General features: G+C 37.1%; 2 protein-coding genes across 2 annotated transcripts; one reads left to right on the top strand and one right to left on the bottom strand.

The window, feature by feature from the left end:
- Window positions 1–8,561: 8,561 nt before the first annotated feature.
- LOC125479238 (dnaJ homolog subfamily C member 7 homolog) lies at window positions 8,562–11,611 on the top strand. The gene is made up of 7 exons (XM_048588374.1): window positions 8,562–8,862; window positions 8,969–9,010; window positions 9,258–9,383; window positions 9,718–9,953; window positions 10,713–10,749; window positions 10,921–10,978; window positions 11,063–11,611. The coding sequence occupies exons 1-7, from the start codon at window positions 8,710–8,712 to the stop codon at window positions 11,140–11,142; spliced, it is 732 nt and encodes a 243-aa protein (XP_048444331.1). The 5' UTR covers window positions 8,562–8,709; the 3' UTR covers window positions 11,143–11,611.
- Window positions 11,612–11,926: 315 nt separating this feature from the next.
- LOC125479237 (squalene monooxygenase SE1-like) lies at window positions 11,927–16,223 on the bottom strand. Its single transcript, XM_048588373.1, has 8 exons — window positions 15,767–16,223; window positions 14,314–14,425; window positions 13,978–14,152; window positions 13,627–13,795; window positions 13,273–13,491; window positions 12,887–13,162; window positions 12,500–12,778; window positions 11,927–12,400 (listed from the first exon to the last, which is right to left on the bottom strand). Exons 1-8 carry the CDS (start codon window positions 16,007–16,009, stop codon window positions 12,188–12,190), a joined length of 1,686 nt encoding a protein of 561 aa, XP_048444330.1. The 5' UTR covers window positions 16,010–16,223; the 3' UTR covers window positions 11,927–12,187.
- Between the last annotated feature and the right edge of the window lie 6,613 nt (window positions 16,224–22,836).

Genomic DNA, 22,836 nt, shown 5'->3' with positions numbered 1-22,836 from the left:
TTTAGACGTATAATAGTACGTAACGTTTGATATTAAAAATATAAGAAAGTATGTAGAAGTTGTATTTCAGTGCGTATATTTCATGTACTAAGTTTATTATCTCAAGAGCACAAAATTATCAACTAGGGTTTGGAATGAAGAACAGAAGCAGTGGAGGTAGCGATTTGGATGTGACTGCACTTGAGCCGTATGGAGTTCGAAGTCAAAAAGTAAAATGCAAACTCCAAGGAGATAACGATTTTAAGCTGCTACTTCTGTGGACATTTTCATATAGTTTGTACCATTGTCGGATGTTTCTGCAAGTAAGCAAGAAAATTATGGGAAGCTTGTCTGATAAATTTTTAGAGAGTTAGAAAACATTTCTCTTTTGACCCACGTGTATTGCAGGCTTTTCTTGCCGAAAATATATAATCATGGAGCATGCGTGTGGTACGTCTCGCCTTGTATGATCAAATTCTACATATGGCTTTTATTACAAGCACTTTTACAGTAAGAAATGTGGACGGTTTTCTACTTGTCCTTAGCCAAATGGGAAAAATTACTAAACTAAGAAGCTATCGAGTGTGGAAATTGCCAACAATCTTTGAGCTACTTTGTACTCTCCTGCCATTTTGTTATAAATTCTAAGGCTACTTGGAGGCTCCGCAAACTTTGAAGCTTACATGGATTAGGTTAGGCTTGGTCGGTTAGTCCTTCATTTATTTGAGAGAGATGCAAAGATGTAGCATGCAGGCAATGAATTGCATGCACACTTGGTCTCCGCTCAAGTCAATGATCTTCTGTCATGGGCAAGCTCTTTGAGTCTTCATCTTTAGTCAAAACCATGCCGGCCGGGCCATGCGTGTTGTGTGTTTTTACCCTAAATGGAAGGAAAGACCATGTATTTCTAAGGCTAGCTCCATTGTGGCAGTGTGTGCTTGGAAAGAGAGTTGTGGAAAAATCACATTTGAGTAACGTACGTACGTTGTGTGCTTGAAAATAGGTTGGAATCAGATGGAGAAATTTTTTTATACGGTACGTTGCGTCTGGTGATGTGATAGTTGAGTGTGAAAAAAAATGACATTTTTCCAAAAAAATAAAAATAAAATAAAATAAAATAAAGAGTCAGAATGAGGTTGGAACCAGATGGAAGGGAAACTTGTATAGGATAGTTTATGACATCTCGTGATAGTACATGTAGAAATGTTGTTAGAGAATAAGATCTCACATCGGTCATATCAAATAATAATATACCAATTAATATTTGGGAATTTTCACTTTTAATATCACTGATGCATTTTGTGATAAAACTCTACACCTAGTAATAGGTGGTTAAGCTTGAAGCAATATCAATAATAATGGTGGACCATGCTTGGGCTTATAAAGTTTATAATGGTATTAGAGTAGATTATTTTCTCGACACGTTCTGAGCTCGAGTTACTAGGGTCGAACATGCTTCGTAGAGTTAGGCTTTTGGAAAGATGTGCTAGCTCCAACTTAAGGCAACTGAATGATTGGCCTTCAAAAACATTGGCGTTGACTCCAAAGACTGAACACCAGCCGACCAGGCTCTCGAAAAGATCGGCTTCAGTTTTGGTATAATTACTTGACCAGTTCCTGATGTGGGAATTGGTTTCCTTGTGACCTTGTGTGGAGCCACTCATGAGGGGTCGCATTGGAGAATAGGATCCCAAATTGGTTATATAACAAAATAATATTAATATACAACTAATATATAAGAGTTTCCACCCTAATATCAACAATACCTTTTGTAATAAAACTCAACACCTAGTAATAGGTGGTTAAGTTAGGATAATATAGTTGATATTAGTGGTGGATGATGCTTGGGCCTACAAAGTTTATCAAATATTACAATTAGGAGTCTAGAGTGGATGGAGAAATTTTCTTGTATAGAGTGGTTTCTATCATGTGATGGTAGTAGGGTGGGTTCGGTACAGTTACCGTACCAATTACCATACCAAACTTTCAGTTTGGCAAAATCTATTACCATTACCATACCAAACTTTCAGTATATTGAAGTTCGGTATTGTCAAATGGTTCAGTTGACATGGTATGACAATGGTAATTGCCACTTTGTTTTGTGACAAAATATGTTTTTGCTTTTTTAACCCAATTCAAGGGAAAAACTTTTTTATTGTACCTTTATCTCATACATTGTAGCCTAAATTCATCCATTATTCATCATTCACAATTCACACACACAATAATTCAAATGATGCATCAAGATTTATGATGAAAATTAAGCTTAAAATCCAAATAGAAGTTACGAACCAAAACAAATAGAAGTTAACAATCCAAATAGAAGTTAAACTTTCAAACCAAATGAAAATTGAAACGAAACTTCCAAAAGTAAAATTCATCGATCAATTCTTCAAGTTTGAGATGTTGAAGCTTTTGGAGGAGGCATTGAACTTGTAGAAGATTGAGCTTGTGTCAAGCCTACATTATAAACAAAGAAAACATATTAGTAGCAAGAAGAATTAAAGTTGAAAACCATTTAACAACAAATTTACTAAAAAAATTCAAGCCTATCTTACTTGTTTCCACATCTTCCATTTCCTTGTAAAATTGAAGTATATCTTCCGTTGGTTCCTTGTAGAAGTTTACTTCATCCGCTCTAAGCCAATCACTAGTACACACTAGTGCCTCTACCATTTTAGGTGTCAAAGATGCCCTAGCCTCTTTTTCATGTAGTCAACCGCAACATTATTGGTGAAAGCATTATCAACCGTAATGCTAAAGATCTTCTGTCACATCCTGGCCCGGGCCCCCACCACAACCCGGGCCCGCTCCACCACCGTACCACGATATTGTCAGCTTTGGGCCCCGACCACGCCCTCACGGTTTTGTTTCTGGGAACTCACACGAGAACTTCCCGATGGGTCACCCATCCTGGGAATGCTCTCGCGCACTACTCGCTTAACTTCGGAGTTCCTACGGAACTCGAAGCCAGTGAGCTCCCAAAAGGCCTCGTGCTAGGTAGGGATGGGAATATATATATATAAGGATCACTCCCCTAGGCGATGTGGGATGTCACAATCCACCCCCCTTAGGGGCCCGACGTCCTCGTCGGCACACCACAGCCAGGGTTAGGCTCTGATACCAAATTGTCACATCCCGGCCCGGGCCCCCACCACAACCCGGGCCCGCTCCACCACCGTAGCACGATATTGTCCGCTTTGGGCCCCGACCACGCCCTCACGGTTTTGTTTCTGGGAACTCACACGAGAACTTCCCGATGGGTCACCCATCCTGGGAATGCTCTCGCGCACTACTCGCTTAACTTCGGAGTTCCTACGGAACTCGAAGCCAGTGAGCTCCCAAAATGCCTCGTGCTAGGTAAGGATGGGAATATATATATAAGGATCACTCCCCTGGGCGATGTAGGATGTCACATCTTCTCTATCCCCCATTGGTTCAAACACACCTCTAAAACTTTCCCAATGTCTTCTCCCTTATGACCCGTGATCTTTATAAAGTTTATGATCCGTTTGTGCAACTTTCATTCACTATCCATGAAGTGAGCAGTAACTACCATGTAGTTAATGTTTTGTACCGATGTCCAAATATCAGTTGTGATACTTATCATTTGATTATGCATTGCTTCAAATAACTTAGACTTCTCCAACACATATAAATCCCACACACCGGCCGCAATTTTCTTCCTATTTGGAATCTTGAACCGAGGTTGAGCCTCTTTCATCATATCAATGTACCCACTACCTTCAACCACCTTAAATGGTTGATCATCCTTAATGACAAACATCACAACCTTTAACTCAAGTTTTTTTTGGTTAAAGGTGTGGGGGACCAATCCACTGCTCATAGACTCATTTGTTAAGATCCGTTGATTATTATCCACTTTCATATAAAGAGATGAGTCTTTACAAGCTTTTCTAAGGTGATTTCCTATGCTTGATGTCCCATTTGTCCCAGGATCGGCCGAAACGTCTTTTTTGCAATATGAGCGTATTTCCCTTTACTTAAGGTTCTTTTCACTCTCTTAGCATGTAACGAACACTCCGATCGCACCCACTTACATCTTCATATTCATCGGGCACATCTCTCTTACCATTTCCCACACTTTCATCCCTTTCTCCTTGATTTTGTTGTTGAGATTGTGTTTCAAGTGTTTGGGGTTAAGGTTGCGGTTGGGTGGTGGAAGGTGTACTAGTAGTACAGCCACACAAAGATTTGCTTGTCCTAGACTTCATCTTTACCTAATACCAAAAATAAAACACAACATTATGTCGTATACACATCATATTCAAATATAGTAGAAGCTAATTCGTATACACATCATACCAAAAACAGTACCCATTCCAATTGTATCAATTAAAAAGCAAACATAAAACAAATCATGATCAAAGTAATTAATTAAAGTTGTTCAAGGTAAGCAAAATCATGCATCACCTTTAAAAAAGTTATTATCAAAGTAAGCAATTGGATTATGGAAAAAGGAAATTCCCTCTCCCTATATTTATCTCACTTTTATATATGAAATGATAGTAGGCATGCTGCATGCATCCCACACAGCTCCAAATTTCACACCTTTTTGTCACACATGGACACACCCAGCTAAAGCTAATCCCTCCGCCCTTCACATTTCACACCCAAAACCTCAAAACTAAACCCAACAAAGCAAATTATACAAACTCAGCAACCCAAAAGCAGAAAAGCATAGAAGAAAAAAAGATATGCATCATTGACAAGTGATAACTCGATCAAAAGGTCATGCAATTCCTAATCGATTGAGTCTAATCCATTTAACAAATTAATTACAAATCCTCAATTTATCAATTTAGGGTTTCTAAATTTTTTTTTTTTTTTTTATCTAACTCTAGAGAACTAACCTTGATAGACAGAGTCGCGGGAGAGACGAAGATGAGATGGATGAGACTGTTCGACAAGAAGTGTTCGATGGGAGAATTTGAGATGAGTGGGTGAGTTTTTGTCTCCAGCATAGAGAATAAAAGTAGAACGGCTAAAATGAGAAAGAGTGAGTGAGTGAGTAGTTTGTAACTCTGTATCTGTAGGGTTTTATTTTCAAATTATTAGAATATTATAAATATGTGTTATATAATTATATATTATATAATTTATAAATTATATATTATATTATATTTTCGGTACGGTATGGTACGGTAATACCGTGGTAATGGTATCCATTACCGATTGGCACAAAATCGGTATGGCACGGCAATTTGGCAAAAAAATCCACCCCTAGATGGTACTAAGCATGAAGAAAAAATGACATTTAATTAAGAGCGAGAACAAGGTCGTAATTTGAGCAGAAAAATATAAATAAAGTTGTTTCCATCGCATAACAGTAACTAGTCACAGTACTAATTGGCAAGACATTCATATTGAGGTATATTAAGCCTCTAAACATTATCACGTAACAAAAAGAAATCCTATTATTTTATCATCCAAACCTACCTCATCTCCCCTCATTCACGTCAAAAGCCCAAGCACCCCATTTTTTTCTTGTCGTCCAAAATAGTTTGGGATGCTCATTCACGAAGACCTACAAACTATCCGGTTAGTAGATGCGATTACGAGACAAATGCTTAGGGTTAAAAGGGTAGGGAAGACCTAGGAAGACTTAGAAAGAGACTTTAAGAAAAGACTTAGAACACTTGCATCTAACAGAAGAAATGACACAAAACCGAACGCAATGACGTTTTAAGATTTATATAGCCGACTGCACTTAGTGGGATAAGACTTTGTTGATGTTGTTGTCCAGAATAGATTGGGAGATGTCATCTCCTCTCATCTCAAATTTTATCGGATTTCCCAAATGGAACTACCACCTCTCTAAATTTTCTAATAAAACGATCAACATAATCAAAGCAAAGGATAGGATGGAAATCGAACATGCGACACATAAGCCTAGGTGTTTTTGTTTCCTCATGTGATGGGGTTGCCCCTGCAGACTCACTCAATGTCTCCCACTGGATTTGGTACACCTTATCTTTGAACACCATTACCATTTACATAACAGCTTCGAAGATATGAAGCTTTGCTGCTTTGGGGTACGCAAGAACGGTATTACATTGGCGTTCGAGTTTCCACTTTGGCTAGCATCAGTAGTTTTTATATTGCAGATTTGAAGCGTAAAAATGAAAAACCGAAAAACAACGAATATGGCGGGATGCGCGTTTCTTTTGACAATTAAGAACAGATGAAATCCTAGATTTGATTCATCTTGAAGAAACTAATGAGGAAGCATGAGTCTGCAAAACTCCATCCCAAATTACATCAATGCATTGGCTCAACAAAAACTTATTTATCCGACGTATCTGAGCACTCACAACTCACCAAACCAATGCATGCTTCACCTCCCAAAACAATTTCAATGAAAGAATAAACATATGAAAGAATAATGTTAGACAGAATGTCGTAAAGATTGTCCAAATATTTGAAATTACTGTACGAAGCAGCTTCAGAACGGCTACTATGTCAAGACGTCTTTTTTAGTCGAATGTCAAGACATCAATTTAATGACCTGAGGTGGAAAACTTGGCAGTTTGAGACATATGACATCTTTGTTGCTGCCTCATTTAACTTCTTGGCGGCATCATCATTCTCTTCTAAGCTAATCTGACCAAAAAACTTAGACCACCAGGATGTGCTCCTTAATTTAGCCTTCAGAAAGAAAACACGACAATATGTCAGTTATTCTGTCTATAAAAACAAGCGATGCAAACCCTGACAAAAATTCAAGACAAGGTAGAATGATAAGAAGAATCGTCTGAAACGTTCGTCCTTCCCTCCCCCAAGAGGAAAGATACATATGGACATTACTCTCGCATAGGTAAACCTTAAGGCCTCGTTTGATAGGCAGGACAAAACTTGGATAGGACTATTAACTACATTAAGGCATTTTGAAGGAAGAAACGGAAACTTTCATATTTTCTCCTAAGTTGAAGGTTACTCATTAAGAAAAGATACCCCTAATAGTCTCCACAAAAATGGTACGATTGAAAGGGACAACTTTATTCATAAGTAATCTTCAACTTAGACAAAATAAGGAAGTTGCCATCCATTTCTCCCTTCAAATGCCTTCAATACAGTGAAGATAGTACTATCCAAGCTAATCCTCTCTATCAAACGAGGCCTAAAAGTTTTGATATCCCAATAAACCAATCAAATAAGAAAACAAAATATTAAAAAGCAGAATGGTGTAAGGACATGGACAATGAAAATAAAATATCTATCCATTTGACATGTTCAAGGTTCATAGAACAGGCAAGATATATATGTACAGCAGTTACTTACCGCCCTCCCAAATTAGGAAACCTCAGCAGCTTTAGCTCTCTGCTTGCGAGGATAGCCTGTATGAGAAATATCAAAAATCTCACTATGTCAGGTGGATTTGTAAGTTCCTCCCACCAAAATGCGAGTTTTGTATTGCTACTTGAGACAGAGAAAATACTATGTTCCTAACAAGAAAGAAGACAAAATATTCTCAAAGAACGAGAAATACATCTTCTACATTGTAAGAGGCAAAACCAGGTGAACGACATGGGAGTCAAAAGACACATTTCATCAAAGATATTAGAGAAACCTTTTGTCCACATTCTAGTTCTTTGTGACATGTTTATTTACCCTTTCGAAGCAAATGATACCATTCAGTATCATAATCCACTATAAAATCTTACAATACATTGTTGCAAATTGTTACAAGACAAGACGGGTCATAGAGCTCTCCAAATCCAAACTTATGTCATATTTGCTGTAAGACGTGGATTCGGAAACATGTAAATTGAGTTATGTTGGAATAATCATTGCTCCAATTGAGTTAAAGTTAAGAGATCATTGATCCAATTGAATTAAAGTTAAGGATCATTTCTCCAGTTGGATTAAAATTGAGGGATCAATGATCATAAACTAAGGAATTATTACTACAATTTACTTTTTTTTCTCTTTTTGGTGCGAATATCTAACGGTCTGGATAGACGAAGAAAATTAGTTTGGGCCTATTGGGCTCGTGAGCCAAACGGCCCATAGTCACCCATGTCATCAAGATTCGGCCTCTTGACTTGCAATTTGATTTTTAGTCTTTATAATCTTTTAAACGTGTTTATTTTAATCGTTCAAATTCTCTTCTTTTTTTTTCTTTTTTTTTTTTTTTTTTGCTAGTTTTATCCACTTGAAATTGTGAAAGCAACTCTGAATTTGGCTATAGCCGTTGGTTCTATCATCGTCTGACGATCAAATATGTTGTAATAAAGTTCAAAGAGTATATCTGATCTAACACTAAGTACTATAATCAATCCCGAAAAAATAAGAATAAAGTACCAATAATATATGCAAGAAAGTAACAAAATAAATAAATAAAAAGGTGGGATGTATGCAAGAAAGTACCAAAAATACATGAACAATAAGGTACCATATCAAGTAAAGAAGGTAGTTTATATCTTAGAAATAACAAGTATCATTTTGATTCATGACTTTCTAATTCCAAGTACGTATAAAACTTTTTTTTCCTTTCTTACTAATAATTAGTTGGGCCTATTGGGCCATGATCCACTAGCCACCAATCAATAGGCCCAATTCGTGAAAAGTCCAATCTTTCTGCTTTTGAAGAGCCAAAAAGAAGGGGAAGAACCCCAACCATGGTTGCTGGGTTTCCTGAACATTTACAATCTGCAAAGAGTAAGAATTGCTGAATTCGATACAGAAAGTTTGAGAATTTCCGGGAAAATGAGCTGCGGCGACGACGACCGTGATCGGAGCAGGAATAGGAATGGACCGTGGACTCCGCCAGGCAGACCGTACGAGGCAAAAGCGGAAGACATGAAGATTTGGGGGATTCTGGTGTTTGGTCTAATTGGCGCCACCGCCACCACTCTCGCCGTAAGTTCACATCTCTTCATTCCTATATGTTGTTTTCTTTTGTCCAATCTGCAGCATTTATAGAGAATTAGAATTGAGAATTGAGAATTGTGTGGGAATTTGGCAGGTTTCCCAGCTTCGTAGGACTGTTGATTGGGTCTACGCTCAGGTAGATATCATACAAGTAATGGGTTTATTGTCGATTTTGTAAATTCGAAACCTTTTCGTTACTCGTGAACCGAAAATTCAAAGCTTGAAATGGAGTTGAAGAAACCATAGTTAATGTAGATGCAATCCTGCAAGTCCTCATTGAAAAGTGATGCTTTTTTTTTTTTATGTAGAAATTAATATCTGGGTATGTTATAATGTTAGTAGTAGTTAATGGAGTTGATCATGTCTGTGATTGCATGAAAAAGTTGTTCAGATCGCCATCAACGGGGAGACGAAGTGGCAGTTCATTCCGGACATCTTTTCAGGAGGAAGCATGGAAAAGATATAACCGTCGCATGCAAGAGGAGTATGAAGAAGAAATGGAGAGGGTGGTGAGTTATAATTCCTCTGTGTTGTTTTTCTATTTTCTTCTCTGCAGCTTTCGGTTAATTTAGCACGCTTGATCGTAAAAAACCTGATTAAAAATAGTGGCTCTACTCTCGTATTTTAACTCTGAGAGTGCAGTTTTCCGACCACTTACTATGATTGCTGTTTTCCCTAGTCACCACATTGCGTCACAAAACCCTGCTCGGTGCTGAATTTGATATTTTCAACTCCAATTCTTGTTCTTAGTGCTTGCCTTAAAATGTGAAGCCTTTATTATAGGAACATTCCTAATTTGACTCAAATGGGGATTTTTGTCATGGATTTTTCTGTCATCTGTAGGAACGTATTAGGCGTATGCAAAGCGTGTTCAATAGAGAGAGGAGCAAATACAAAAGAACCTATGAGAGCTGGAGGGAAAACGGTCAGGGTGGGTATCATCAACAGTTCCAGCGAGAGGATTGGTATTGGAAGACTGATACATCCTTTAAAGACCGGAGGAGTAACTACAGGGAAACTCCCAGAGAGAATGCCAACTATTTGTTATCACATCACTACTCAGTTTTAGGCCTTGACAGGTAATGTTAGTGTTTTCCGAGACCTAATCACATTCATAACTGAAATTGATCTTAAACTATTTCCTCACTTTTGCATTCTTATGGACTTTGTCTAGTTGTCTGGGTCAGATCTGAATTGACATGCCGTCAGCTGAAGTTTTAAGAAAATAAAAATATTGAACTTAATAATTATGTTGGAAGAATAGAATGGGGATGGATCTTCTAAGCTTTCATACTGATTTCCCTCTCTTCTTGTGGCAATTAACAATATGCTGGCTAAATTTTTGTTGATAGTAGCTAGCTCCTAGAAGTAGTAGATTATTCGTACGCATGTTTAGATTCTCTGTTGTTTGTTTGATAAGTTTGAACTTCAGTACACAATTAGGTATCCTGTGTTGGAATAGCACATACTCAAATTCATGGAGGTTTGCAAATATGTTGCGAGAAGCCAAACCTATCTCTGTCAATGATATTTTTTAGATTCAAGCAATTTAAGTGAAGCAAGATTTACACATTCTGTAAGAGATAAAAGTTTCACGCCGTAAAGTTGGATTAACCCTGTGATCTCCTTTTCTGTACGTCTTTTATAGTGAATATCTTGCTGACCTGCCAAGTCGGATATCTTTTGTTTTAAGATGTAATGGTCATTCTTGATGTTGATGGATTCTCTTTGCAATTTTGCTTGTGTCCTCAAGATCAGGTCTGCTGGACATGTGTTTGCATGAGCACTCAATCCGATCAGTAACAATGAACTTGACGTTTTCACTTCTTTTTTAACAGGTTTAGAAAGGCACCTTACACGGACGCAGAGATTAAGGTATTTCCCTGCAATCTTTGCATACTGTTCAGATCTAATATGTTTTTCCCTCAGTATTTTCCCCTCTTAATCCAACGACCTCGACAATCACTATGTTGGTAGTTTAGAGTTTGATGGGATGTATTATGTTATATTCTCCCATCGCCAATAGTAATAGCTTCCTTCTTGCAGACAGCATTTAGGACCAGGGCGAAGCAGTTTCACCCAGATCAGAACCAAAACAATAAGGGTGAGTATCATTGACACATTGCCGATTCCAGTAAGCCGATGCCATTGCTTTGCATTGAAGTTTGGTTTTCAAATTTTGTTGCAGAGGCTGCTGAAGCTAAGTTTAAAGAGGTAATGACGTCGTATGAGGCAATAAAGAAAGAGAGGGGGAACACGAGTTTGTGAACCGGCTGATAAAGCTGATATTTTGGAGAAGTTGAAGCACGCTAAGGTTGCGGTAATCAACCGGGCACTTCCACATTCCTCTGCACTACACTAGTAACGGCAAAACATAATCCCGAATAGGTTAGTCTTCGCCTTTCGCCATAGATTTTTTTTTTCTTTTTTTGAATAAACGATATTATCTACATTAAGAGGGAAGAGGTAGGCTTAGCCTCACAGTGAGCTAGAAATAATGTGGTCCAAATTTGCCATTGGCGAGAATCGAACCTAAAACCTCTCACTTACAAGTGAAGAGGAATACCACTAGATCGTAGTACTAAGTGACGATAGAATTTGAAAGTTTGTTTTTTAATGTTGTATCATGCGGAAATAAATGGCTTTTTTTTTTTTAATACCGTCATAAACAGAGGGCTATGTATTTGGCTTAACAATTTTTCACATTATGTAATGTATATAATTCAGTTCTATTTCATGTGTTCAGTGATACCATTAAGTTGATTTGTCGCATTTATCTTTTTTTTAATGGGATTTTTCTTGTGATAAAAGCAATATCGAGGAAGGGAAAATTCGAACTTGGGGCTACAAGCGTAAGAAAAAAATAAACGAGTCATATGTAGGAGATTCGTATTTTTTCTTTCTATTATCTATGTGAAAAGATAAGGTATGAATCTGTGTTTAAAATATCGATATGTAAATTTATGAAAATTATAGAAATTTGTAATGGGATGAGTATATAAACTCATTCAGATTTAGTCGAAATTAAAGAAAAATATCTCATAAAAAAATATAAAGTTTGAAATCTAGAATAGATTTCGGCAAAATTTTTGTAATGAAATCAATAAATATTTTCGATACACATTGATTTTGCTATATCTCGTCGATATAGAATGTCACCCCAATTTTCATATCAATCCTTGTCTCTTCGAAATATCCCCAATTTCATGCTGTTTTAAACACTGAACACAAAGAAAGAAGAGTCCTAAAAAGCAAAATCTGCGGTTACCACAATAAATCTTTCTGTTTTTGGCATTAACCTCCCCCTCGACTTTTAATGAGGAATGGCCGGGGGCAGTCCGCATCGGAAAATCCTCTCCCGACAGTGCTGTTTTCTCGGTACCATCAATTTACGCAATCTACTGGTCTTCTTCATCTGCTTCTCGCTTAAGACAGGCGCTCTGTAATATGCCGGAACAGTTGCAGGGAAAAACATTTGTCTAACTCCTTCTGCCTTGATTATGGGGAAGATGATTCCTGAGGCACTCTGCAGCAGAGACAATCGTATAAACAGAAACCAAACAAGAAGCAAACCCCCCAGATAAGTCTATTACGACGAAGGGGGAAAGAAACAATTTTTGCTTACCGAAATTAATCTGGCTCCAATCCAGGCACGTTTAGGTGATGGAAATGGCAGCAAAAGACGACCAACACCATACACTGCGACAGCGAAGAAATGGAGAACCAAACTCGAAGGGCGAGGGTTCAAGCCCGAGAGTAGAGAGACTGGTCCCATAGAGAATACACCTCCGAGACTTAGATAGTCAAAGCATGCCTGGCGCATTTCCTTCCTTGCTTGATCAGGTGAAGAAGAAAAGACCTTGTAAAGGGCACCAGCCAATGTATTTATCGTGGATGCCACTGGCTGCAAATTGGAAGATTATACAGACAGTGAGCTAAAGTTTATATTACAATGAGACACAAAACCGCAGCACATCCTGTTTTTATACACCGGAAAATTATTACGACTTACCTTGCGGAGAGTGTAGAAGGATTCAAGATATTTGGACAGTGTAGATGGATCATTTAGGTTGCCCAAAGGCCTAAGAAGATTCCGCAGCACAACAATATCAGACAAGGCCACAGTCATTCCTCCGCCTGTTAGAGGGTGGCGCATGTTGAATGCATCCCCCATCAGTAGAGCTCCAGGAGTAGGGTAGGGAGCGGCAGGCATGCTTCTGTTCGGCATTGTCCTTATGGTACCCTTATCCACTGCAGCTATGAAGGAATCATAAATTTGAGGGGGAATCTGCAATAAGAGAGGAGAAAACTTGAATCAAAATCCTGAATTTAACAGGTAAACAAAGTACGGAGAAAATGAATGTTAAATAACTAAACTGCAGAGCATAATATACGTACCTGGGGAGCCACCACAGTCTTCAAATACTTTGCCATTTCACCATTTGAAATGGAGGGAACTTTTTGTCCCGGTACATCAACCAGACAGCGAACCTCCGTGCTACTGATTTGATAGAACAAAATAGGAGAAGGGTCTGCTAATATAACATGTCCGTGATTAGCATGTGGAAGATTGCAATTCTCCAGGATCAACCCAACAAAACAAGAAGGCACATCCACCTGCAGAACACAAAATTAATAAATAAGAAGTTGATCGGAGATGCTACGCATAAACACGAGTTGAATGTTAATTCTTCTTTTAGTTTCTTTGCCGACATATATAATGCTATCAAAATCTTACAATCCAAACCTCACCTTAGGATCACAAAGAGAGCGACGCAAGTTGGAGAAACAGCCATCACAAACAATAGTAAGAGGTGCATATGCGGTCATCTCTTCGCCAGTTTTAGTCTTGTATTGCACACCTTTAATTGTTCCCTTTTCTTCAAGTAGCGAAGTAACTGTTCCTTGCTCCAATCGAACACTATAGAATATAAAAGACAAAGGAAAGAATAACTACAAGTGAACAGAAAGTCTTCAAAGAAAGAAATGCACTGAACATTAGCGCATGAATCTCGCAACCGAGTCAACAGGCAGAAACAAACACTATAAAAGAAACCAACATTTAATACGTATCAAGTTATCACCAAGGGAGAAAGGACATACTTGGGAAGAGTTGCAGCCTTCTCCCGCATCCTCTGTATGAAACGGCCATTGTGAAAGCTCCTTCCAGACACATCTGAGTGAAATTTCTCCAAGGGGTAAGAAAGTTTAGTATTTTTCCCATCCTTGAAAAGAGCATATCCAAAAACCCGCTGAGCATCAATTTGCTCCACACAATCTGCAGTCAGATATAATTCAAAGCTTATTAACTAATGATTTCTTCTGTAATTTGAAGCAAACAAAACTAATCATTTAATCAGTTCCAACGAATTCATTAACGACAAGAAACTCGCTGCATAACATATACATCTGCATGGTAAGAAGTTCGAACAAGCTTACCTTCTAGTCCCAGCTCAATTAATTTGAGGTAGCCTCCAGGTTGTAGCAGCTCGCCAACAATTCGGTCAGGCTCTGTCAAGTCTCGTTCAATCACATGCACCCGACGTCCATCCTGCACTTCGAAGTACTTTAATCAATTTCCAAAAGGAAAAGAACTGGCACTAGAATCTAACCAAGTAGACGAAAACAAGCCAATTTCCTTTGCCCAAAATGGCATCTCCCATTCTCCCTCAGGGCATCTCTTCAGCTTTAATGAGTTTTCGCATCTCCCTTAAAAGTAAGGATACAATATTCTTTTAGATCTAAAAATACAAACACGAAAATGTAAGTGCAATGCGCGTCAAAGCTTAATTTCAATCTACGACCCACGATTGTAAGCTTGAATCCGGTCAGTAAGACAAATCTCGAAAACTGCAGGCTTTCGTAATTACATGACCTGGAAATGGCACCAAACGGATCATTGAGTCAACGTTTTTTTCTTTTTGGTCGGAACACTATGTCCCGTTATACCCAGGAGGATTCTCGCCAGATCCTCTTAGGATCTGGAATCCTCTAATCACATCCGCTCATTGTATATCTGCGGTAAAATATTATTATAAAATTTTAATTTAAAATTGAATATAAACAATATCTGACCAAAACTGACGGTACAATGTACAACGAACAGATATAATTGGAGGATTTTCAAGATTCTCACAAAATAGATCTGGCGAGAGAATCCTCTCCCCCGTTATACACCCATCGTAATGTTTAAAATAATCTAAACAAGAAATATAAAAGCTTGTCAAAAGATATATTCTTTAGGTTGGTACCTGTACGAATTCGACTTGAACAGGCTTGATCCAATCAAAAGGTCATACGATTATCAATTGAAACTGTAAAATACTAATAGTAACTTCAAACAAGAAAATCGCTCGATCGGATGTGTTTTAAATTAACAACCACTTACAATTTCACAAATGTAGCATAAAAATTTCACAACCAATATGTTCATAACATAACGTGTTGAACGTAACTGTTCGAGTGATGCAATACCCTCAGCAGAGACTCGAAAATTATTCGACACCATGACTTCAAATCGAACACGGTATCTTCATTCATAATTCAGCTTGATTAAGAAACTCATCAGGATTTTTGTTTGTTAAAGCTTAATTAACAAGGTCATTAGAGTAATTCTGTATAATGATTCCATATGAATATGCATGTGTACGTCGATGTCGCTGTATAATTAACCTTTAATATATTAATTCAAAAAACCGCAACTTTTTCAAGAGCGTTTCCTTTTTTGTTTTCCCTTCGAATTCAGGCGAATTCAAGCGCGTGCTTGGCAATCACAAATCCACATTGATTCAAACAATTAACAACAAAAGTCGAATAAAATGTGTTTGTTTCCCGAGAAAATGCAAGGAAAACAGAGATTCAATTCAATATAAGCATTTTAATTTCCCCTCACCTTGCCGAGAGTGTGAGCGAGAGCGGCGCCGGCAACACCAGCTCCGACGATGATGACGTCGACGTCGCCGTCAGTGGATCTGCATTCTCCGTTGGAGACCATCACGCTCTTCACGCACTCGCTCCTCTCCTCCTCCACCAAAGCTCTCCCTCTCTCGCCGTTCCTCCTCGCCAGCGCTCTGCACAGAAACATGGCGCCCAGCACGGTGGCGAAGATCCATCCGAGCAAGTACTGATCCGCCATTCTTCCTCCTCCGAAACAACGACGCTTCTGTTTCTCTGCGCGCGGCCTTTTGTGGATGCCAAGGCCTCACACACACACACACACTCTCTCTCTCTCTCTCTCTCTCTCTCTCTCTCTCTCTCTCTCTCTGTGTATTTCTGGAATATTCGGCGGACTCTGCGCTGGCGAACAGCGTTTTAATTTTTGAATCTGTTTCGAGTCCGTTACAACAAGGTCACGAGGTGACCACGTTTTATAGGGCATCCCCACAGGTCACCACGACGACGTCAAATATACACACACGCACAGCTACGCCGATGCTCTTTGCGAAATACGAATCCGGACCCTAGTCAGGATTTCGAGGATCCGTAATCATATTCGTTCAACGTATATTGTACGGTTAAAATTTATTTTAAATATTTTTATTTAAAATTAATTAAAAATAGTACCTGATAAAACTAATCATATAATATACAATGAACAGACATAATTTAAGGATATATTCTCGCCAAAAGGATCCGAAGAGTATCCTGTTGGGCGAAATACATCCGTTTTGGTTGGATTCTGATGTAAGTCCTAACGTGAGCCACGGCCTATGTGAATGGTTTATAGCTTAAACTGCGAGCATTAGGACCCAGTAATGTTGACTGGTGGTAACCAAGAAAAGAAAAACAACTTCAGCGGTTGGGATGATTCATGATTATTCAATGTTTTAATCGGAAGAAGAACTTACGTGTTAAGGTATTCTTATTCAATGTCTTAATTGGAAGAAGAACTTACGTGTTAAGGTGACATACTGTTCTAATAAAACGATCGATCTAATGGTATTTTTTTTCACCTGTAAGAGAGAGGTTATAAGTTCGATTTTTATCAAAAACGAATTTGAATCACATTATTGCTAGCTCATTGTGAGATTAACTTCACTTCATCCCGTTAGTGTAGATAATATCTTTTGTTAAAAAAATGATGAAATGTATAAGTTTTTCAACACATGTCGTTATTTTGGCTCAGAACGCTACGCAATGGTCAAATCATTTCCCGTAAGTTGCTTTTCTTAATTTGAGTGATTTATTATGACAGTCATCTTTATGGCTAAAATTTAAAACCAAAACAACTTAGCCTAAACTTTATTATGACAATCAAGCCAAACTAAACCGAAATGAATCAATTTTTTACTGAACTAACAATCGAACCAAACCAACTTGAATATGTTTGGTTCACAGTTTTCATATGTTAAACCAACAGTTCAACTGAACTGCATACAGCTGATGTACACAAGTAACCCTCCAGCCTCCGGCCCAGGGCTATTAGCCAAATGGTCATGAATTTTTATAGTTACTCAATATTTCTCCATAGTGTTCTACTTCTACTTGCGTTTATTTTTCGGCCTGCTATTCTCTTAATTTTTTTTTAAAGTTAACCGAACAAAATTAAACTAAATCATTCTTTAATAATCTGTAGCTTAAATCTTAAGCTATTAAAAAATATATAAATAAAAATAAAAATATTATGTTTCTGAGTGATAGCTTAAAAGAATTAAAATCCTTCAAATTTTCAATTGAATACATCCTCCTAAAATTTTGTAACTTAGATTTTTAAGTTTTGCACATGACTTTATAAATCAATTTAAACATTCTTTCTACTTGTTTCGGTCAATGTGAACAATTCGATCAAGATTTGTTAATTAATTCAAATAATTCTACAAATTACGTCAAACAAATAAAATATTTTAGGGGGAGACTGGATTAATAAAATAATTTCAGGAAAGAAACATTAAAATATCCATAGGACCATAGCCCTCGTGAATCTGATTTGAAACAATAGTTATACATTTGTTGTTCCGGGTTATCTCGGACTGGACTAGCCTTATAGACTAAACTGAACTGACTTAAAATAGACTAAGGTAGACTAAATTGACCTCGTTTGACACACAGTATTAAGCATCGGATAGGATTAATAATACGGGAGCGGGTGTTTGGAGACTTACGTACTAAATAGTCGCCGGACTAACGAATCCGGTCCAAGTTAATTAATACGCCTCACACCCGCTAGTTAGTACGCTCAAAAAGCTTGGTATAAATTAGTCAGCCTCACCCCTCTCGCATCTGCTCCGTCATCTCGTGTCTGTTGCTGGAGATTCAGAGCTAAATCAGCGGAACCACTCCCGCTCACACCTGATCACATCATCTTCCTCATGGGTGTTTTCTCGTTTCATCTTCATCGTCTTCCTCTTTCTGCAATTTTCCATTTTTTTCTTCTTTCTTTTTCTCGTTTTCTCTCTATCTTGTTTCCTCTAGTTTGTGATCTTTTCTATTTGATGGATTTGTGATTCTTGATAATTTGTGATTTTTTTCTGTTTGATGGATTAGTTTGTGATTTTCGTTTTGGTATGCGTTTCAAAGGGATCTCGAATCTCTGAGCACTTCTCCCCTGTTCGTCCTTCACTGGGTTTCTTTTGATTTTTTGATTTTTTTGATTTTTTGTGATTTTTTTTGTCGAATTTATTTTAATTTGAATTATCATTCCTAAAATACTATTAACAAGTAATTAAAAAAATATAACATAATCGATCCTATTAATACAGTGATTAGTCCGATGTTGCATCAAACATCCGATTAATTTAGTCAATACTATACGACGATTATTTATCATATCCGATTAAAATAGTCAATACAATCCGAAGTGCCAAATCGTTTAGTGTGATGTCAAATTAAAAAATTGGATAGTTAACACTAAATAATATTATATTATTTAATACATATTTAATAATATTTTATAACAACCTTTTTCCTTTTTTCTTAAAACCTACTCTCTGTAATATTCTCTCCCTCGTTGGCTCCATCCAATTCCCTCATCTCCTTATCTCCTTCTTCGTCTCTCTGTCACTCTTGCTCCCCGAAGTTACTTTCTCTCCCCTTCTCTATCCATTTCCCTCATTTCCCAAAGCAATGAGATGATATGGATTGTGATTCATGCGTCGGCTTCAAGCAAACAGCTCCCAGATTTCAAAGAAACCCAAACTCTCCTGCAACGCTTTGATTCTCCATCTTAAATTCCAGAACAAAATAATCATCTCGGAATTTTCTAAGAAAAAGGTGAAATTATCCGATTGGGGATTGTTGTTGTTATCTTTTGCTTCTTCTTTTTTTACTTTCGAATTTTGGTGGTTAGCTTTTGAGATCTACACAGTGGTGTGGCCGCGTCGGCTGTGGGCTGTAGCTAACGGAGCCGCATAAGAAAGAAGGCAAAGCCCTGGGAAAACGAAAGCTCGGGTTTGATCTTGTTTCCTAGTCCCGCTTAATACCAAGCGAAAGCTTGGGACTCGTTAACGAGGTTTAGTGCCAAATGCAAGATTATAGTTCTACTTAAGTTACTCCAAGCCAATCCCACTTACGAAATAATCGAACTCGAATTAAATACTCAAATACATATTAATTTTTTTCAGTTATTTTGATATACGAGATAAACTTACGTACAATTGAGACACTAACGCGACGATAAAGTATTTAAAACTACCGCTTGCGTACTTATAGCTTATTTACACGCAATAAAGTTATTTTACACGCGCTACTCTATATTTTAACTTGAGATACAACCATGTGAAAGTTTTAGTTACAGATGAGTTCTTCTCCAAATATATAAACCTCATATTTTCGACAACGACAAGTAAAATTGATGTATCTCATTAAAAATGGAAATTAATTATCCTAAACCATCTTGTCCCCACCCTGGCAAAGGTTAATTACATAGGAAGTGATTTTCCGCACAAAAATGATACTCTTCCCGCATGTTCCATATCACATTTGTATCATCTTTCTAATACAGATGAGACTCATATGTGTTGGCGAGTTCTATCTCTATTAGAGAGATGATATAAATGTGGTATGAAAAATGTGATAAGTGTATCATTACTCTTACTCTTTTCACAACACCGTTTTTAACTTCTCATACACTCTTCTTTATTTATGTTCATCGAATCAAATGGATCAAACAGAACAATTAAGATAAAACAGAAATATGTAAGAGAGTAAAAAGGTGTACAAATCACTCCTCAATTACTTATTGTTTCAACACTTGTTTATTGAATGAATGATCATACATGCGCAAAACCTTTTTTCAAAAAAAAATTTGTCAGTATGTCATTTTTTCCTTAAATTATCAGCGTAACAGCGTAAAATCATGCATTATTAAGCATGGACCATGCAGCAGTTGGACCACCATGTAGCAGTTAGTATTAAGCCAATTAAATTTTGCTGACAGAAACAAAAAAAAAATTGGACATAACTGGATGCTTGCTAGTAATAATATGGAAGAAGAAATGCACGAGAGGATGACTGCGATAATTACATTAATATATAATAATATTAATATGTGATAAGTGAGAGTGACCAAGTACAAAAAGAGGAACCACATCAAGTGGTCCAATGGTAAGAGCGCGGATTGTAACTCCCCAATAAATAAATAAATAAATATAGGAGGTCTCAAGTTCAATGCTTTGAGCTGGTGAGTTTGCCCAATAAATAAATAAATGTGGGAGGTCTTAAGTTCGATGCTTCGAGCTGGCGAGTCTGCTTGATTATGGTCACAAACAAGGTAAAATTTCCTATAGCCTCTCTGGTCCGGAAGGAGTGGATAATCGTGGTTTGCCACCAGTTGTCCCCCTTAAAAAAAAGTACAAAAAGTGTACATAAGCGTTGAAGAAGGGATGTTTTTGGGGTCCTTAATAGTTAAATTTTGGTTAAAAATACAAAAATTAAGATTTAACGGTAAAAACCAAGGTTCTAAAAAACGCTAGACGCTAGTCGGGCGGTGGGTTGGAGCCTAGCGCCTAGGCACCTAGACGGACTAGGCGGATTTAAGTAAATATATTGTATTTTGTGTAAATAAGTGTTTGTTTATATTTAAAATATATATAATTTCATCATAGACTAGAAAATAAAATGACATATATATTATGAAGTATTGGACAATAATAAAAATATGAGGAGCAAACATATAATGTATGTTTATTTAAGTGTTAAATAAGTTTCTTATTGACGTGTTTAAAACTAGTGAAGGTTCTTGAAATATAGTTAAAGTTTTGATCTCTATATATAAATCTTCCAAATAATTACACAATATATTATTTAACAGTGGAGTGGGTAATTATTTTTATTATAATTTATAACTTATAAGCCCAAGTAGTAATTACATAATATATTATCTAATAGTGAAGTGAGTAATTGTTTTTTTTATAATTTATAACATGTGGAAATCAATTAGATAAGATAAGGGGAGTTGGTAGTGGAAATCAATCAGATAAGAGGAGTTTGGTTTCGACGCCTTGGAAATCAGGAGGCTTTTACTTTTAGTTGTTTTGTTTCCTCTTCCAGTCTTCCTCCACTTCTTCGATTGCTCTGCCTATTTCTCCATCGTCTTCTCCGCCTAATTCCCTATCTTCTTGCCCTGCAAAATTTCCCAAAACCTAGTCTAGCGCATCAAAGATCCTCGAAAACGTTACCGGCTCCGGCGAAGAAATCCGAAGAGTCCAGGTCAAATTTTTCGTTTTTTTTTTCCACACAATTGCACTGTTATTCCTTCTACTGGTCTATCTCTCGCTTTCTCTTCCCTCACACTCTTCCGCTCTCTCTCTCTCTCTCAGATTTTATGTTGTCGGCCTCCTCTTCTATGCTGTGTGGTGAAACATCGACGTGTAATTTTTTGACAGAACCGCCTAGCCCGCCCAGTTGGCCGCCTAGACACCGCCTAATACCCTTGCCGATTTATTGAACGTTTTTGGAAAAATTGTGGCGGCAGTTCGACGCCCAGCACCTAGGCGGCCGCCTTGCCCGCGTTTTAGAACACTGGTAAAAACACAAAAATATCGAATATTCCACAACATTTAAAAAATTTTGGCTAAAGAATTCAGCAAGGTAGTTGCATAAGAGGATCTCCAATGGTTGGCAGTGGAGTTGTTTGTCACTTGCATAATGCATTGCATGCCATGACATGTTGGTGATGTTTTATATTTGAGTAATGTTAGGGAGACCAAATTTGTAGACTAAATTTTGTAAACTAAATGCCATGAAATTGATAAGTGGATTATTAATTAAACATTGATAAACGTGCTCATTTTCTATTGGTGACACATCATTTAGTTTGCAATTTTAGTCGACAAATAGTTTCCCTAACATTACTCTTTATATTTTGCCAAAAGATTGAGTCATTATTTATTTAATGACGATATAGATCATTTTATTGTACATTTTTCATAATCATAATTTTTTTTTTCTTTATCATGATCTAAATATTATATCTAGAAAATTCATTTAATTTGGAGACCGTTTAGTATATGTGTTGACATATAAACAAGTAGTTCATTTTTCATAAACATTTATTAAAACAAGTAGTTTCCTCTGATTAATCGTCAATTTATTTGATTAACATGGATGACTAAATGGTATCCAAATCGAATGAATTTATTTTATATAAATAATGTTTAAATGATAATAATGATGATGATAAAGAAAATGAATTGTTCAGATAATGATATTTATACAATAAAATAATGTCAAGTCGTGGTTGAATAGTCAAGCATTTGTGATTTGAGTGTCATCGTGTAAAGACCAAGCCAAGACTAAGGTTTTTGAGTCCGACAACAAAGGCAAGAATATGTAATCCTGTGGCTCTAATTTTCCTTAAAATAAGATCAAATTACCATGTCATTCAATTTCACACTCTATAATAATATGACGTCGTATGTAAGAAGTGATATTCTTTTTTAATTCTTAGCATTAGTCTCTTGCCACATGCCTACACGTGCGACAATTGACTCTTTTTTGTTGTTTTACATTTTTGTTTATTTTAAT

Source organism: the organism of the source record quoted next, unplaced genomic scaffold (genome assembly GCF_019419815.1).
Source record: "Pyrus x bretschneideri cultivar Hongxiangsu unplaced genomic scaffold, Pyrus_bretschneideri_v1 Contig28, whole genome shotgun sequence".
Lineage (NCBI taxonomy): Eukaryota > Viridiplantae > Streptophyta > Magnoliopsida > Rosales > Rosaceae > Pyrus > Pyrus x bretschneideri.
The sequence above is the reverse complement of the archived record's forward strand: the minus strand, read 5'-3'. Positions and strand labels throughout refer to the sequence as shown.

Coding starts and splice junctions, on each gene's coding strand:
- LOC125479237 (XM_048588373.1), bottom strand. CDS start 16,009: ATGGCGGATCAGTACTTGCTCGGATGGATCTTCGCCACCGTGCTGGGC. Junction 13,796..13,977: donor AAGGCTGCAACTCTTCCCAA/GTATGTCCTTTC, acceptor TATATTCTATAG/TGTTCGATTGGAGCAAGGAA. Junction 13,163..13,272: donor AGACTGTGGTGGCTCCCCAG/GTACGTATATTA, acceptor CTCTTATTGCAG/ATTCCCCCTCAAATTTATGA.
- LOC125479238 (XM_048588374.1), top strand. CDS start 8,710: ATGAGCTGCGGCGACGACGACCGTGATCGGAGCAGGAATAGGAATGGA. Junction 8,863..8,968: donor CCACCGCCACCACTCTCGCC/GTAAGTTCACAT, acceptor GGAATTTGGCAG/GTTTCCCAGCTTCGTAGGAC. Junction 10,979..11,062: donor TCAGAACCAAAACAATAAGG/GTGAGTATCATT, acceptor ATTTTGTTGCAG/AGGCTGCTGAAGCTAAGTTT.